The following is a 17,885-nucleotide window of genomic DNA, read 5'->3' on the forward strand; positions in this document are numbered from 1 at the left end:
AGGGACCTGCCCTCCTGGGGACCGAAGCATTGGAAAGGATAGAAGGGCCACCCCCCTTTGCAACCCACAGCCAGCTACTTCCTCAGGCCGAGGACAGATTTTAGATGTCATGACAAAAAAAGCAAGTTAGGTGTGCAGAGTCAGCCACAGAAGCCAAGTGCATGGGAACTACATGGAGGATTGCTTCCCATAGCTGCCGCCGCCGCCGCTGTAACTCTGAGTGGAGAAAGGAGGCAGCTGCTGTCCCTACTGCTTGCAGCCAGACCTGAAACAGGCCCTCAATCCCCAACCTGTTCAAGTCAAAACAGCTAGAAACCTCATACGGCTTCTAGGGCGCCAAGTTGGCAAGCCAGCTGGAGACTCCGGGAATCCGACAAACATGCCTGCCCTTGTCTCTTCTCCCCACATACCGATGTCCTAGGAAGCAAGAAGTGAGTCACTGCACCAGACAAAAAGAGTGAGCGATAAGCAGTGGAGATCCTTAACTGGCCCAGAAGTTCTTCAGCAGTATGACTGTGAGTGTATGCACGTACCAGTCAGTATGGCTGCGGAACAAAGCAACACAAACTGGCAATGCAAAAACAGCACCCATCGTTTTTGTTATTCTCTCTCCTGGCTCTGGGGGTGACTGGGCTCTGTTAGGCATTTCTCATTTGGGCTGATGTGGTGACAGTCTGATGGTGGCTAGGGCTAGGGTCATCTAGAAGGGGTCTTCATTCACATGCCTGGTTGTCAATGCTGGCTGTCAGCTATCAGCTAGGACCTTGGAGGGGAGAAGGGGCTGTCGACTAGAACACCTACAAGTAGCCTTCCATGACATCTGGGCTTTCTCCTGCATGGTGGTTGGGTTCCAAGAGCAACCATCCTGAGAAAGAGAAAGAGCTGGGTGGAAGCTGTATGGCCATTCATGACCCAGCTTTGGAAATCACACAACATCTATGTCTACAGTCTATCTGTTAGAAATGAGTCACGAAGGCCAGCCATAGTCAAGAGGAGGAGAATGAGAGCCATTTCATGTTGAGAGAAAGATCAATGTGCTTGTGGGGGGGTTTTAGAACACCTTAGGATACAATCCTTCCTCTAGGGCTACAAATTGTATTCCATAGCCTTCAAGGGGTCTAGATGCCTCCAGTTTCAGTGTAGAATTACCTCCTATTGTGCCAGGCTTTGGGCTGAAGAACATCAGGAAGTTGGATGTGTCTTTTCTGGAAGCTTTTGGAAGTCGCACATTTGGGGGGCTCTGGAAATATGAAAGCATGTAGGATCTAAATACCAGGGCTAAAGGGTTCTCTAATTTAAACATAGCTAGTCACTCTGAAAGATGACTTATGTGAGATACAGATTTCATTTCACACAAGACAGAGCCCAGTGAGGGGAAAAATATGGACACATTTGCTTTTGATGCCAGAGCCAGAAAAGCCAGTGTGTACTCCTAAAATAACACGTATGTCAGAGGCTAAAAGATGCACCCCACGTTTATAGTGACACCCCACTTCCCCAATTTATATTCAGGACTCAAATTGGGTTTTCTTCCTGAGTTTAAATAAGTTCCAAGCCCCTGGCCCCAGAAACACTTGCCTGGTAAGCCCTGCCTGGTGAGCAGAAGGAGCTTAGACAGGAATTTGTTAGTGTTCCCCCCCTTTTTTTTCAATTTTCAATGACAGGTTCTGATCTTCCCTGGGGTCCCCAGAAGTCCCCCACATGCATGGAGGCAGTCAAAGATGATTGAGGAGGGAAGGAATGTTTCCCAGGCTCTGGCCTGAAAGGCTTCCTCAGCTCACCCAGCCTAAGCCCTCTGCTTGCAGCACAGCGGCTTGGTGAGCCATCAGCACTTGTACAAGCACACAGGACAAGGCAGTGAAAACTAGTGGGGTGAGTCCAAATGCATTTGCCTGGCAAGACAAACCCATGCGCGCACACAGAGGAAGTGCAGAGCGCTGTTACCCATCTTCCTGGGTTAGGATGCACTTTCCAACCTATTTGAGATGACACAGAAATCACTTAGTTAGGAAAGGGGAAGTAGGTGTTTAGCAAACACTGTCCACACCTCACTGACCGCCCCCCCGCCCTAACTCTGCGGTGCACACTGGCCCGAATTCCAGCTGCCAGCACCTGCACTCCTTCACCTGCTGGCTGTCTCTGGTCATGGGTGCTACTCTGCCTGCAGGAGGAACAAGCTGGATGTGCCAGGGCATTGCCATCCTTGGGATCAACCCTCCCAAAGACTGAGGGATGCTGATGTATACGTAGCCCAGCTCCCTCACCTGTGGGTGGAAGAACTCTGAGGTCTCTTCTATACTCGATCCCAGGGGCCCCAGGAGGGTAAGCCCCATTGCCCCCAGTGGTAACTGGCTGATGACACACCTTGCATTGGCTGCCCTGCCCTCCTTCTCTGTCTCACTTCTCCATGCCCTACTGGTATGTCCTGGGCTTACCTCCCAAATAAACTACATGTACCCAGATTCTTATCTCAGCATCTGCTTCTAAGAGAACCAAAAGTGAGTCAAGAGACATGGTGATCACAGCAAGAAATGAATGGTTGCCAAGGGTGTGCCTTCACTGTACAAGTTGTTTGTGCATCACAATTAACTACTCTCAATTGACTTGTGTGTTGGGAACTGACAGGTAAACAAGGAACACAGGGAAATAAATGAAGACCCCGTGCCAACAAAGGGTTCTGCCTGGACAGAGCTTCTTTGGGAAAATGAGGGTCTCACCCTTTCCAAGACCCTAACCCACACACAGTTCCCACTTTAGTGTGGGGCTGGTCCCCTTCCCTAGCCAGGCCTCCGGTTCCCAATGCAGGTGCTTGGAGAGACAATGCCTTGCTCTCTCTGACGCTGCGTTTGTGACAAGGATATGCCCAGCTCCAGCAGGGAAGTGTTGCAGGGTCCTCCTGAGCCATGAGAGCAGCTCCCCCAGCAGGACGCAGCCAACTGTTTCCTCAGTGACTCAGGTCATTTTCTCCACCTGCTCAGTTCTTCTCCCATTCCTTGTTATAACTGAAAAACTGAATGGGCAGTGCTGCATCTGGAGTGGCCTGATGGGTTATGATAGAAAGATGAAGGAGATCGCCCCTTCTCTCCCCTTCCCTCCTCTTCTCACTCTTCCCTCTTCTCCCCTTCCCACAACCAACCACAAGGTTCCTGAGTCAAGTTCATGCTTCTGCACTGGAGGGAAGTGAGGGAGGAGTTAAGGATGACTGCCTTTGTCTGGTCAAATAAAGCTCAAGCTACTTTTCCAGACAGCACAAAGGTCTATTTGAAAGCTGACCAAAATAAGTATCCAAGATAAGTGACCAAAATCCCAACTAAAAATTCACCCAACGTATTAACACTTGACATACTTGTATATGTAAACTGTATGCACAGATGTCTATATGTGTGTGTACGTGTATAGTCAAGAACAGGGGTCCTCAAACTACGGCCTGCGAGCCACATGCAAATACAAATATTGTATTTGTTCCCGTTTTGTTTTTTTACTTCAAAATAAGATATGTGCAGTGTGCATAGGAATTTGTTCATAGTTTTTTTTAAAACTATAGTCCGGCCCTCCAACGGTCTGAGGGACAGTGAACTGGCCCCCTGTTTAAAAAGTTTGAGGACCCCTGGTCAAGAATGTATCTACACACAAAAACCTGAATGAATCTCAAAAGCAGCATGCTGAGAAAAAAAAAAAAAAGGCTTACATAAAGAGTATATATTGTATGATTCGTGTATTTAAAGTTCTAGATCAGGCATAAACTAATCTATGGTGATAAAAATTGGAGGAGTGGTTGTGTGGAGAGTGGACTGGGCTGGGGATTTCCTGAGAAGGGGCATGAGGATACTTCCTGAGGTGATAATATACCTTCTATCTTGACAAGGGTTGGGAGCACTGGTGTATGCATACGTCACACCTCATTGATGGTACATATAAGACCTTTGCACTTCATTGCCTATAAATGCTACCACCCAAAAAAGAACCCCAATAAACTAGTTAAAGATATGCGTGCTAAAGTATGTTAGAGGGGGCGTATTTATTTCTGCAAATTACTTTGAAATCCACCACTAAAATAAAATAGGATAAATTGATGGATGGGTATAGGGTTGAACAGATAAGTAAACATGCGGTAATACCAGTATAATAAAATGGAAATTACAGAACCTAGATACTGAGTCTGTGGCTGTTCACTGTATACTTCTTCCAATTTTTCTGTGAATTTGCAAATGTTCATAAAATGCAGAGCAAAAAAATATACAAGGCACATAAAGACAAGATTGAGACTGGATGGGGAGTGAGGTGATGCAAAATTTTAAAGTAACAGCCCATGAAATTGTGGCATTGACAGGACAATAATTCTAGGTTCATAATGGCAACTACTGAGAGATTCTGCACCCCTGGGGACCACTAAGCAGAGCTACCGGGCACCAAGTTCTTTGGCCTGGGCCCCATTAAAGGAAACATCCTTTTGTGAGCCATGCATACAAATGATTCCTGCAAAGGGGCCCTTAAAACTAGGGTCACTGGATAAAAACACCTCACGGAGGGGTAGGCATAGCTGTGCTATAACTTTACTTCCTCTGTATTAAAATATAATTTCCTTTGTATTTGTGGTTACAATGGAGCCGGCAGTGGGAAAACCTCCTGTTTCTGGAATATGGAAGGACAATTGCCCATGGTCATCTTTTTGCCAAAAAATTGACTTGAGGGGATCCAAAAGGCAGACTTCAGATGGTGAAAGGGGGCAGAACTGAGCCCAGAACAAGCCCCACTTCTTTTCCACCATTCTCCTTGCCCTTCCACTTCCTCTTCCTGCTTCTGCTGAGATCCATTCTGTACACTCAACCTTGCATACTCCGTCTAAATGAACAAAATTCCCATCCTCAGTGATTTTCCTATGGATTTTCCCAGGACAGATAAACAAGATTTCAGCAGAAGTGGAATTCCCATTCTCAAAGAAAGATCCACCAGGAGGCTTACGTGATGCTGACGAGCTGTTCCTGTGATCTGCACGTATGATTTGACAATTAAAATATTCGTACTTTCTACTTATGTATTAGTACATGTCAGATTTGTTTTACTCTTCTCCCACAGTAAAATCTCCACACCCTAATCCATGCATGAGTAATAATCACACTCTCCTACACATGAGTAATTGGGGCCCTGTTTGTGAGACCCCTCAGGAGGAGCACATAGTGGGAGCTCGTGAAGTGAGCATCCAGTCACGGGTTGCTGCGCATTTGCTGTGCCCTAAGAACTTCACACAATTTGTTCTGCTGAGTCTTTATGGCAACGCTTTCTGCATATACCATGAATTATCCCCACTTCACAGGGGAGGAAACCAAGGCCTTGAGATGTTAGATGACTGGGCCAGGGTTCCACAACCCATGGATGTTAAAGTCAGGACTCCTCTCCAAGTATGTGAGACCATGGTCTGCATCCCTAACTACACCCAGAAGCACTTTCCAGTTATAAAACGTGGGTAACCCTCATGTTCTGGTCCTCCCAACGACCCCAAGGCAGGGTACCCACTTAGCAACTGAGGTACCAGAGGCTTAAATGAGTCCACCCTGACTCCTTGGACCCCAGTCCTTTGCTCCTTCCAAAGTGGCCTGTCCCCGTAGTCTGTCATCTGTTCTCTTTCCTTTCTCAGCCCAGGGTCCTTGATCCTGGTGGCACAGATGCTGGGTGAGCCTGAGGTCTCACTGCAGGCTCAGGGCTGGGAAGCCCAGACTAGGCTCTGCACACAGGCCTTGGCAGGGATGGACAAGCGGCAGGGCTGGCCTGATGTCCATTTTGTTCTGAGTTGGCTTGTAAAAAAAAAAAGATGCTAATCTTTAATTCAGGGGTTTTATTTGTTCTGTTAGAGAAATTTCCGCCAAATTAATGGTGTAATACCATATCGGGGACCTGAGTAGCACCAATATGATCATCTAGAGATGCACTTATTTAAACTTACTCCCCAAGTGGAATGCAAACCCTGTCATGGGCTTAGATGGAGCCTGCCCCAGGGTATGCTGACTGGAGGAGTGGCCCTCAGCGGCCCAGGTCATGGGGATCCTGCAGGTAAAAGGAAGCAGTAGGCTTGGTGACTGATGTCCAAGTGTGTAGTCTGTAGAAAACATACTCAGTGAGTCAACTCAGACAAGCCCTCCCCTTCCCTCAGACACACTGCCCCGACTGTCCGTGGAGGTTATTTTAAAAAGCTTGAGGGCTGGAAAGGCTGCCACGTGCCTCTAGGGAGAGAGGCCAGGCCCTCAACCTACTCTGAGGTCCCCAGAGTCCACCTCAGGCCTGGGAGAGTCATAGTCAGGGCCAGAGTGCTGCAGGGAGAGGCGGTCAGCTCCCCAGGGCCCTGCCCTCAGGCCCAGTGTCAGCCCTGGACCTTGGCCGGCCCAGGCTTCTGGGAAGGAGGGAGGGTATAAGTGGGAGAGGTGAGTGCTGGGCAATCAACAAGTTCTGGAAGGCAAGCTTAGCTCCACTGGTAGGAAGAAGCAGAAACGTCCCAGCGGACTCTCATCTACTCACATGCATATTAAAATGCAGCCGGGGTGAAACTCCATCCTAGTGTTTCTCAGGGGGAAAATTTTAGGAAAAAAACCCAGAGACCCGCCCCCAGATGGAGTTTAAAATTAAATGACTATAGTGAGGCTCATGAGGAGTGCTGAATGAATAAGGAACCGACAGCTTGATAGGTTTGGTGACTCACTGCACTGACATTGTTTGTTAAGTGGCAGGAGGAGATGGGTTTTGACTGGCTTGTGGTCCCAGCTACCTTCCTCTCCACCAGACTCCCAGGGCCAGCTCTGCAGAGCCAGCCAGCGCCTGGAGGGGGTCTCAAGCGGTGGTCCCAGCCCTGGTATCACCGGGGGACTTTCAAACCACTGGGGCCCAGTTCCCAGTTCCAGAGACTCAGGTCTCTTGACTGAGTGGGGTGGGACCTGGGTTGAAAATCTGGCCAGGTGACTCGAAAGAGCTAAGCCGGGGCTCCTCACACTTGAGTGCTCCTGACAAGCCCCTGGACGGCTTGTGAGAAGCCACGTGGCTGGGCCCGCTTCCCAGAGGTTCTGACCCCGAGGCTCTCGGCAGGCCCAGGAATGTGCATTTCTGACAAGCTCCCAGGGCTGCTGCCGCTGGCTTGTCCCACTCCAAGAACTGCTGCCTGCCTCTACCTGGGAGCACGCAGATGAGGGCAGAGGTGCCCACATGTGCGACCCCCATTTGCACTTGTGACTTGAGCCCGACACCACACACAAAATGAGGGGACACAGCCCAGCCTGGGTCCAGAGGCTGGAGAGTCTGGAAATGCAAGTGCTGGTCCCTGGGGACAAAGGCCCACTCATACCTCTAGGCCTGGGCCTGGTGAAAGAAGATTATCTGTGGAACAGGACAATTTCTGCATGTGTAACTCAAGAAAGAGCGCCTAGTCACTCCATCCACACTGCTGCTCCTGGAATGACTGAGAAGTTGGGCTGCAGACTCAGCCAAAGCCACACCTGCTCAATGAAGAAGCAGCCATCCCTGTCATAGGCCACACAGATCAGCCACGGGGTGCAGTGGGGCCAGGAGGGGGTTCCCCATGAGCTGACCCGTGGCGGCTGTTCCAAAGCCCGTGGCCTCCACACACAGCGAGCTTACTGCTCGCTGCTTCAGCGCCTGCACAACGAGCCCTGGAGAAACCACCCATGAGTGACATGGGCTGACAGTGCTCACCTGCACCCAACTCAATGAAGATGCTTCACCCTCTGACCCAAAAGGAAAGCAACTCCAAGGTATATAGAGGCTTGGACCACTGGTCTGGAATAAGAAGTTAGTCCAGACCACTGGTTTTCAAGCAGTTTTAGGGGATGAGTATTTACTCTTTTTTAAACAAATCCCTAACACGTGGACAGACAAATGTTGAAGGTTTTTTATTGTGTGTCTGCGTGTGGGGGTGGGAGTGAGGAGAGTGGAGTACCTGAGTCACACAGAACCGTCGTTTTCATATGGCCCAGGCAGCGTCTGGGGGGAGGGTCAGGGAGGGCAGAGAGAGGAGTGGAAATGTCATCCTTGCCTCAACCTCCCTCCAGGCTACATGAGGCACCAGTCCTGGGACCTCAAACAGGGACTAGCAGCAAACTATAAAGGGCAACAGAGTAAATATTTTAGGCTTTGCAGGCCCTGTGGTCTGTGTTGCAACTACTCAGCTCTGCCTTCATAGAGGAATAATTCCTAAACTTCTTTCCACATTTATGACTATGAATTCTCAACTTGCTGTGGTCTCAGTCTAACTTTCTGTCAATAATATGGTTATTCCTGACCTGCAGATATTTTTATCCCAAGGGCCACATATGTTCCAGTGAGTTAATGACTATGAAACTGCTTTGAAAAGTCTCAAGTGCTTTGCAAACAGGCAGGCTCACCGACGCATCTAAGAGCAGAGGAGAGCAGAGCTTACGATCCTTTACCTGCATTTCAGGAAGATTTCAGGCACTGTTCACTGGGTTAGGCTACCTAAGCTGCTTTAAAAGAACAGGGTTTTAAAGAATGCTTCAATTAAAAAAAAAGTCCTAAAGGGATGTTGAAGCTGGAAGAAATTAAATAGTGTCTGGGCCTTTCTTCTGAATCTTGAGGCTCTAAAACTCTTCTCAGTGTAAAGTACAAAGTCCTGCACTCCTATTTCATCCTGCTTGTCTATATAGTGGCCTCTGAAGCCAGGAAACGGCATTGTCAGACGCTGCCTAGTTAATCCCTGGGTATGTGACCTTCGCACAGCTGTAAGAATGTTGCATGGGTGCTGAACTACGTAACCTGTCCATCCTTAAGACACTCTTCATAATCCCTCAGTGTGCCTCAGAGTAGGCAAGTCCCTGTAAATGATCGCCATTGGTCTACCCTCCATTATATTTCAGATCACAAAGATAATTAGCTATCATTTATTAAATACAGACTATAATTGAGGTTCCAGCTCTCTCACAAAGCTAACTTCGCTTCATGAGTACCACAACTCTGTGAAGTAGGCATCTTCAATCTGCACTTCAGAGATAGTGGAAATGAGGTTCAAAGAATTTAGGAACCTCACCGGGCATCACACAGGCAGAAAGTGATGGAACTGAGATTTAGGATTTACTGTGGGCCTAAGCTCTTTCCACCTTATTGCCAATGACTTCACCTTGACTCAAACATTCATTATTTTCCTGGACTTCTTGTATATACAAAGAAAAGATGAAATCTGCAAACAGGCCCACCTGGGACAATTTCTACCTCACTTGTGACCCTCACCAACTGCAAAGAAAAAATGAATTGTGTCACTTTGACCAAGTGAAAATCATTAAGGTTAAGCCAAGAGCTAAGCCAGTCTCAGAAGATGTAAATTTGGGTTATAATTTTTCTTTAGAGGGAGTAGATTGCTTTTGTAATAAGTATAAAGGAAAATGGAAATATTTGTGTGTGTTTTTTTAAAGGAACAAGTTTGGGAGGAAATAATGTAGCTGTGGTACCAAACCTGCCTTCTCTTCTTCCGGGGCATTCTGCTAATGGAAATGTCCCAGCCTCCCTTGCAATTAGAAGTTGTCATGTGACTGAGTCCTGACCAATAGAATGTGAGCAGGAGTGGGAGCCCAGTCCATAAAATCCAGCTACTCGAAATCCTCCAAGCTCTTTCCTCTTAACGCAGAGAAGCACAGCAACCTTGGAAACCAGGTGTAAGGATGAGAAAAACCTCAAAATGGAAGGCTCCTGAGTCCATGGACCACTTCTTGCAACATAGCCACCTTATCAATCAGAACTTTACCTAAGAAAAAAGTAAACTTCTTACTAGTATGTGTTAAACTCCAAAATCTGAAGGACTTATCTGTTACAGCAGCTACTATTACCTTGTCTAACTAATTCAGTAAAAAATCAGATAGAAATTGAAGAGCAGATCACAGTGAGTTTCTAACTCGTTCCACCTAATGTCAGCAGCTATTATTTGAATCATTATGAAAATCACAAGTGCAGAGGGAAGTTAGTGAAAGTGATATAAGCTAGTATAATAAAGCAGAGGTTTTTACAACTTTTTTTACAAACCTTAGTTCTTTCTGAGTTCAAACCTAGGGATAAAACACTGGGGTGACGGATATGTGTCATTCCTCCTATTGTGGATATGTTTGGTTAAAGAAAACATATTATTAAAATTAATTTCACTTGCTTCTTTTTACTTTTTAAATAAAGCTACTCGAACATTTAAAATTATATTTGTAGTTTGCATTATGTTTCCACAGGATAGTACTACGCTAGATCAGTCAAAGCTCACCTTTTTCTATCTAATTATCAATATACATTGAATTTCTACGTGTGGTAGGGGGGGACCCTACTCTGCTTCTGACAAGCCCCGTGACCATGGGAGAGCACTTATCCCCACTGGATCCCTCTTTTTTCATGTAAAAGATGAGAGAGTTGGACCCATCATGCTTTATATGTATGCTGATGTGATGGTTTACATTCAAAAACAGTAGGATCCCAACACTTACTTTGCTCATGACTTGCACCCTAGACCAGTCTGCCCTGCTTGCCAACCTGTGCCTGGCCTCCGGTTCTTGTTCATGGGCCACATTCATCTTTTTTACTTGCCCCATATCGCTGCTCTTGGAGGGACCTCTGGCTTCTCTCCTCTATGCACATTCAACAGATTATGTGGTTTGTGGCCATTCCAGTATACACCTGATCCGGTGAACATCCCTGGCAGCATCTGCTTGGTCCTGCTGCTCAGACCCAGCGTGTCTTTCCATCTTCAAAGACCTTAGATCCAACTAAGCCAGGCATGTACAGGAAGCAGAGCTCTTTATCAGGAGACTCCAGTAATCTCAGAGCGAAGCCATTGCCAAAGGCTATCATTTTAAACAGCTTCTTTCCTTCCAAAGTTTATTTGAAAGAGGCACTCTAAGGAAAAGCTCATTTCCTTAAAATATCAAATAACTAAAAACCAAAAGATGATAGATTTTTCTGGAGACAGACGGCAAAGTGCATAAATAAAATTCTGCAAAGTGTACAAATAAGTAGTACAAAATATTCATTTTTGCTACACTTACCCACCACTCTCAGTACTACATTTAGCTAACTTAATTTTCCGTGACTCAAATTTATCCAGTCAAATTTCTCATAATAGGTCATCTGAGTAAACAGTTTCAAGTGTTATTTACCAAAAAACAATGTTTCCAGGCTTCAGATGGAATTGGCAATGAGGCTAAGAAAACAGCCTTAAAATTTCACAGAGGGCAAGAAAAATTGCAGAAAGACTGGAGCCCAGAGGTCAGCCTTTTTCATGCAGTTCTGGCGGCAAAAATTACAAATTTCCACCAAAACCATGCCTTTAGCAGCAAGGGAAGAATGCCATTTAAAACAAAAATCCAAACTGTACAAAGCAACATGTCTTTAAAGTGGCAGCTATCACATGGAGAGTGTGCCATCTCAGTGCTGCCACACCAACTACACACAGCACTGCCACCTTATCTATTTTAAATCCTCACCTGAGGATATACTTTGTAATTGATTTTAGAAAGGCAGGAAGTGAGAGAGAGAAATATCGATCAGTTGCCTCCCGTACGTGTCCCACCTGGCAATTGAACCCACAACCTAGGTATCTGACCTGACCTGGAATTGAGCCTGCAATCGTTTTGGTGTATGGGAAGATTCTCCAACCAACTGAGCCACCGGGACAAGGTGGCACTGGCACTTTATAGAGGGAACCCTGCATCTTGCATCCTTGCCGTTCCCTGGCCGGGTGCTGGAACTCCCGTGTTCAGAAAGAAGAAGAGGGAGAGAGAAGGAAAGAAGGAGATGGAAATGAGGAGGCGAAGGTGGAGGTGGAGAGGGAAAGGGAAGGAGGGTGAGGAGTAGAGGGAATAAAAGGAGGACTGTGGTATGACATGGAAACACAAAGAGGTTATTAAGGCAAGTGGAGTGGGGGTATCTTGGGTGGAAGTTTTTGTGATTCTGTTCTGGAAATTTCTTGCATAACTAAATTTGTGCAATGGAAGGAATCGGAGAGATAAACTAGTTGCAGGTCTATTTCATAGGTGAGGAAATTGACATCTAGGGAGCAAACCAGCCCCATCCCCCAGAGAATCCACTTTACCTACTCTAATGGCATCTAAAGCCAGGGGTTCTAAGAATAGTCTGAGAAGCCCTGTGACATCCCAAGTAGCACTAGGTGCACTTTATGACAAGAGCCTAATTAACTCCTGTGACCTGGCACCATTACTCACCTGGTCACGGCAAATGCTGGCACCCCAAGGGCTCAGGTCCTGAGTAAATAGCCACCCTTCACGCACAGAGGGCACCCTGATGCATCACCATCATGACTGCTCAGCTGACATCATCACAAAGAGGAAGAAGGTCATCTAAAATCCACCTGACTCACTTCCTAGTCCCTACATTTAAGACATTTGAGAGCAGACACCACCACATTCAACCAGCAGAAGTAATAGCCATTGCATACAGGGCCGCTCTGGCCTCTCCAGGGAAACTGGGCAGCATGCTGAGAATGGGCCTGCCACTGGCTCATTCCAACTCCTCTCACCCTATCGTCAGTAAGAGGTAAAGAGGAGGAATACTATTAAATTTTGATTCTAAATCAAGATCTCACGAGTGCTTTGATTCTCAACTTTTTTCATAAAATATCCATTCCGTGAACACCGAGAAGGAGTCTTGCGACAGTATTCTGGAAAGAAGACCAAGACAATTGGTGGTGATGTGAGTCTGCGGCAATGTTTTGATCATATCCTTATAGAAACAGGGGATTCCTCAGAGGTGCCTTGAGTGAGATCTTCCAACCTGTGTATGTTAGAAGGTGGTGCCTGAGCCTCTCTGCACACCTAGCTGACTGCCCAGACCTGGGCCACCCGAAGAAGTGACCTGTTGACTGAACAGACGTGCAGTATCTGCCCATTCCCATGAGGAGGGGCTGGAGAATGTAACTTCATGACCTGCCTGCAATGGAGGGAGGGGTGCCCCAAGCCGACAGTGGGAATTCCTGAGTGAACTCCTCCTATGGAGCTACCATACGCAGAGCACTAAGCTGGTAATACTTTATTACTTCATTGCCAATTCTCACAGCAAATGTGAAAGGATAGAATAATTACTTTATTTTCACAGAGAAACAAACAGAGGCTCAGAGAACCTGACTATTTTGCCCAAAGCCCACAGCTTCCAAGGTGCTAAGCCAGTATTCCAACCCAGGTGAGTGTGATCCCAAGACCCAGATTGGAGATGGGGCTCTGAGATTTACACATCCACACTATATCCTTGAGCTAGAAAGACGGGAGACAAATGGGCCTTCTAGACCAGTTTATCCAATAGGCAATGGAAACGCTCTATGATCAGTGCTGTTCAAATGGTAGCCATGAGCCCCAAACAGCTCTTAAATATTTGATGTGTGGCTAGTGCAACTGAGAATCTGGATTTTTTATTGTATTTAATTTGAATTCATTTTAATTAAGTCACCATTGAATGCCCATGTTAAACAGTGCAGTGAGAGACATTTTACATAAAAAAAAAAATTCAAAAGCAGAATGGCCACAGCCATCTGGGTTGGTCCAAGCAGCTTAGTGAAGGAGAAAGGCTCCAGGCAGGCCCTGGATATGTTAGGAATTGAACAAGACCCTTCCTGGTTCAAGCATGATCGCCTTCCCTACAAAATCTGGTTCAGAGCCAAGGGCCCCAGAAATCAAGTCCAGTCCCCATAAGTCCACAGATGAGGACCTCAAGAATGTGCCTGCTGGGTCCTTGTTCTTCGTGGACCAGCTCTACACAACATGGTGAGTTTTTATTTACTCCTCCCATTGCCCTCATAAAACCTTTCCTCTCTTCCCTTTCCCTGTCCTCCCAGCCCCCACTCCTGCCAACACCAGCAGGTGCTGGGCTCATGCTCTTCATAAAAACTTGGACATCTTCCTTTCTACCTGTAAACTGAGTCATTTCCTCTCTTGCAGTGGCTTTTAATGTGCTTTATTCTTCTATATCTGTCACTATGAGAAAGGCATTTCTTGATACAGTGAGCAATGATACTCACAGAGAGACCACTTCACCTCCATAAGCCACAGCTCCAACACCAGCGAACAGAAGCAAGCCCTCCATCACACTGGCCCAGGCATAGTGAACCCAACACCCCAGAGCTGGTCACCCTATCACGTTTGACTCCATTCTTTCCCATAACAAAGGCGATGACGGGGCTCCCTATCACTGTATTTCCCATGACTTTGACTTACCTTTTCTTCAGATGCCCTAAGAAAAGAGGTACAAACACACCTGCATAGTCCCCTGGGGTCTCACCTTTGAGTTTCTTAGACATTTGCCCTAAATGTCCTTAAAGTCTCTCTGGGTTAGAATTCAAAGAAAAAACATGGCATCCAACTCTTCCTTAGCCAAAAGCAGAGAAAACAGCAGCCACTGCCCAGAGTGCAGCTGTCAGTTACCTGGTTCAGTGCAGTTCTTGCTGCTCCGAAGGTCTGTGTCTTCTGAAGTCACAGTGTCATTCACCTGCATTAACTTCCTCCCCAGCGTCCACTGTCGGTCTTCCCCTATGAGATCCACGAAGTCAAGGTCTGGGGAGAAAAAGATAATAACCACACATCACTAATTAGCCTTTACTAATCTGGGTGCTCAGTGTCTTAATCAGCCATCTGGTGCTCAGCCCCACCTGTACCCCCTTAGGCCTTACTGTTGTACTTCCTCTGGCTACTGGATCCTACTGGGCCCCAAGGGTAGCCCTCAGCCAGTAACTGGTAGGAAGTAGTATATTAATACCTCACTGCTCCAGTGGGATGACTTTGAGGTGTATATTCTAACCTGAATTCCATAGTTTTCTTCACTGGAATCCCACTCTAGTTGTTTATATTACAATGTAACTCTTATGATAAAGCCACTTTACCAACTCTGCCCTTCCCTGTTTTAATTCCTTGCTCCCAAAACAATACTGAGAAATGTTTAACAACCAATTCTTGGGGTGAGGGATGGGGAATCTTCATTTGTGGCCATGGGCCAATTCTTGTGGTGTAAATAGTCCCATTATGGCCTATTTCAAGCTACCAACATGGCCTCGCTGAACATGAATTTAGGAAGAGATGGGCACAGTTAGGTCCACTAAGTCAGTATAACTGGCTCCAGCCCACCAGCGTCTACTCTCCTACCAGCATTTCCTTGAACTACCTCCCAAAAAAAGCTACCTGCAATTGAACACTTGATCAGGGTTCTGAAGGGTTATCCAAGCTAAGACACCATTTTGACATCCAAGAGCCTAGGCCTTGAATACCACCTAGCAAGAGTTCCATAAGCAAGAGACGAAGGCAGGCATGAGGAACAGCAGACCACTGATTATGTGAAGGGGATATGCACTGCACAGTGCTGAGATGACTCGGGGGATGGAAGTGCCAGGAAACAACAGAGACTGAAAAGTACATGAGAGGGAGAATGCAGTGTGTTCTCTGTTAAAGACACGTTGAGTCTGAACTGCATGTGGAGCTTTGCAAGGGAGGCATGCTGTCTATGTGAACACGGGTGCAAACGCCTCTGGGGACAGAGTCATAAGCAAACAGGGCACAGTATGAGACATGTATGAATGGGGTCTCCCAGAGGAGGAGGGGAGGGAACTAAAGAGAAGGGAATGGAACAAGAAATTATGGGGAACTCAAGATTCTTTCAGAGAGCAAGTATAGGAAAAGAAGCCATCAAAGGATCATGAATGGAAGAAAAGGAGCAAGGAAAATGGTGCCACAGAAGGTGAGCAGACAGAGAATTCCAAAACAGAAAGAGTGGCCAATAGCCTTGACAACTATGTACAAATCAAGGAGGACAGAGGCAAAGAAACCACAAAGCTGGACATCAGGGGTCACTGGAAGATGGAAACAGCAAGCCAAGGTGACTCCTTCCAGTGGGGTGGCACTAAGTAAAGATATGACATGACACAATGGCAACCTCTTGAGTTCCAGAGTTGCGGTGGTCAGAAAATGGATTTAAATATAAGACAAGGGCCTAATGTGCAATGGCCTTCACAAAAGACTGGAGGGTACACCCCATCCAGCCACATCACTGTGGTGTTCTGAAACTGTCCATTAAAAGCTGAAGGTCATCATACGCATTTCTCTATTTCCATGGTGGTTCAGTTTCCTAAATAATATCACCTTCATTATTGAATTTTTACTTCATGACATCATGTGGGAACGAAAGGGGGAGCGCAAACATTGTCTACTTTGTCCACTGTTGTTCCTTCAACACCTAATGACTGCTGGCTCGGAGTAGATGCTCAGTAAACACATATCAAAATAATTATTCCCATTTTGTGGATGGATAAAGTGAAGCACACAGAAGTTTCTGAAAAATCACAATGTTTGTGGACATCTCACCTAAACCAACAAGCCTCAAAAATGTCAGCCTCTCATGCATTGAGGTTTTCCACAGTCAAAGGGAAACTGTTCCCAGAAGTAAAATTATTAAGATATCTAATTAAACCTTATGCATGTTGGCCAGCCCTGAAGTATGTTCTTAAAAAGAAAAAAAAGTAGACAGTGGAACTTAACTAACTTCACTACAATAAATGATAACTGTAGACTCAGAAATATAAAACCTACATGGTAGTTATATCAGTTTCACCAAAAATGTGAGGATAATACCAAAGATAATTCAAGGATAAAGCAGGCATTTGTGTAGTCTGGTTAACCTGAATGGTTAACTCTTATGATTAAGACTGTTGACAAGCACAGAAAAAATTTTCAAAATTTCACGAAGAAACAATAAGGTCAGTAACCTTAAAATCCAACAAGCTGCCCTAAAATGTGAATTTAATACCATAATATCATAAATAATCTGAAAGTGTGGAGAAAGACATCCCATTTGTCTCAGGCCAGGTTTCTGCAGAAGCAGCCCTTGAGGCAAAGATTCAAGTCAAGATGGTTTATAGGGTGCGGGGGAGGGGTGGTCTAGGAATAGGGAAATGAGACGGAAAGGGAGCCAGCCAACAGAGGGTGCATGTCATGCGCATTGCCAAAATGAATCAACTAGAGTTTGAACCCTCTGAAAGCTCTGGGTGCCAATGTAGACATGTATCTCAGACACCCAAGGGGTGAGGAGCTTACGTATTTATCTACCTACTCCTGGTCTGCTGTTGGCTGCAGGCTGTTCCCAGGGACACTAATTCCCTGGCACTTTCAACCTGCCACATGTCCAAGGGAGGTGCTGGTGCCCGGAAAAAGGCCCTGGACAATGAGATACAGGTGCTAACAGTTGAACAGCGCCAGTGTGCACTGAAGAGGGGAGAACAAAGTGATGTGGGCAGGGCACCAAAGGCATCTGCCAGCCTGCAGGAGATTCAGAGGCAGAGCTGTGCTAGGGACCAACAGACTGGCCATTCTGCTGTGCTCGTAATCTGGGTCAAAGAAAAGTGCTTTGTGACACAGCAATGCAAAGATTTGCAAAGAAGCAAGGGTGTCCCTTCCAATGACTTCCAAAGTTCTTTCCTAGGCCAAGTTTCCATGGTTCTGTAATTGTGAGAGAAAAGCTGATACCAATTAAGAGATGTATAAATAAAGCCAGCTATTGTAGCAGAAAATTAGAGGATTTTTATTTTTTTTACAGAATGATTCAATATCTTTAGGAATTAGAGACTATTAAAGCAGTACCTCTGGATTCCAAAACCTACAAACTTTTATCTCAACAGAAATATATTTTACCATTGACCACTAATGCAGAGATCAGAGTCTGAGAAAATGAGAATGATGAAAACTAAGCACTGCATTCGCTTCCCACTGAGCCAAGTGGGACAATATTATATCCCATTTCATTTGTTCTCGCAAAATTCCTGGTGAGGTAGGAAGAGGCAGTTCTGGGGTCAACTTGCCTTTTTTAGAGTAAATAAGTCAAGCGGAGCCAATCCATGGTCACATCAACTACCA

The 17,885-nt window shown here is 46.1% G+C and overlaps 1 protein-coding gene across 2 annotated transcripts in view; it reads right to left on the reverse strand.

The window, feature by feature from the left end:
- Nucleotides 1-17,885, reverse strand: part of SLC24A3 (solute carrier family 24 member 3) — a 489,682-nt gene that overhangs the window by 397,925 nt on the left and 73,872 nt on the right. For both annotated transcript variants that reach the window (XM_059705440.1, XM_059705441.1), the window contains one exon: nt 14,415-14,543. In XM_059705440.1, the coding sequence (XP_059561423.1) occupies nt 14,415-14,543 (129 nt within the window). The remainder of the gene's footprint in view (nt 1-14,414; nt 14,544-17,885) is intronic.

The sequence above is a fragment of the Myotis daubentonii genome, chromosome 8 (genome assembly GCF_963259705.1).
Source record: "Myotis daubentonii chromosome 8, mMyoDau2.1, whole genome shotgun sequence".
Taxonomy (NCBI): Eukaryota; Metazoa; Chordata; class Mammalia; order Chiroptera; family Vespertilionidae; genus Myotis; species Myotis daubentonii.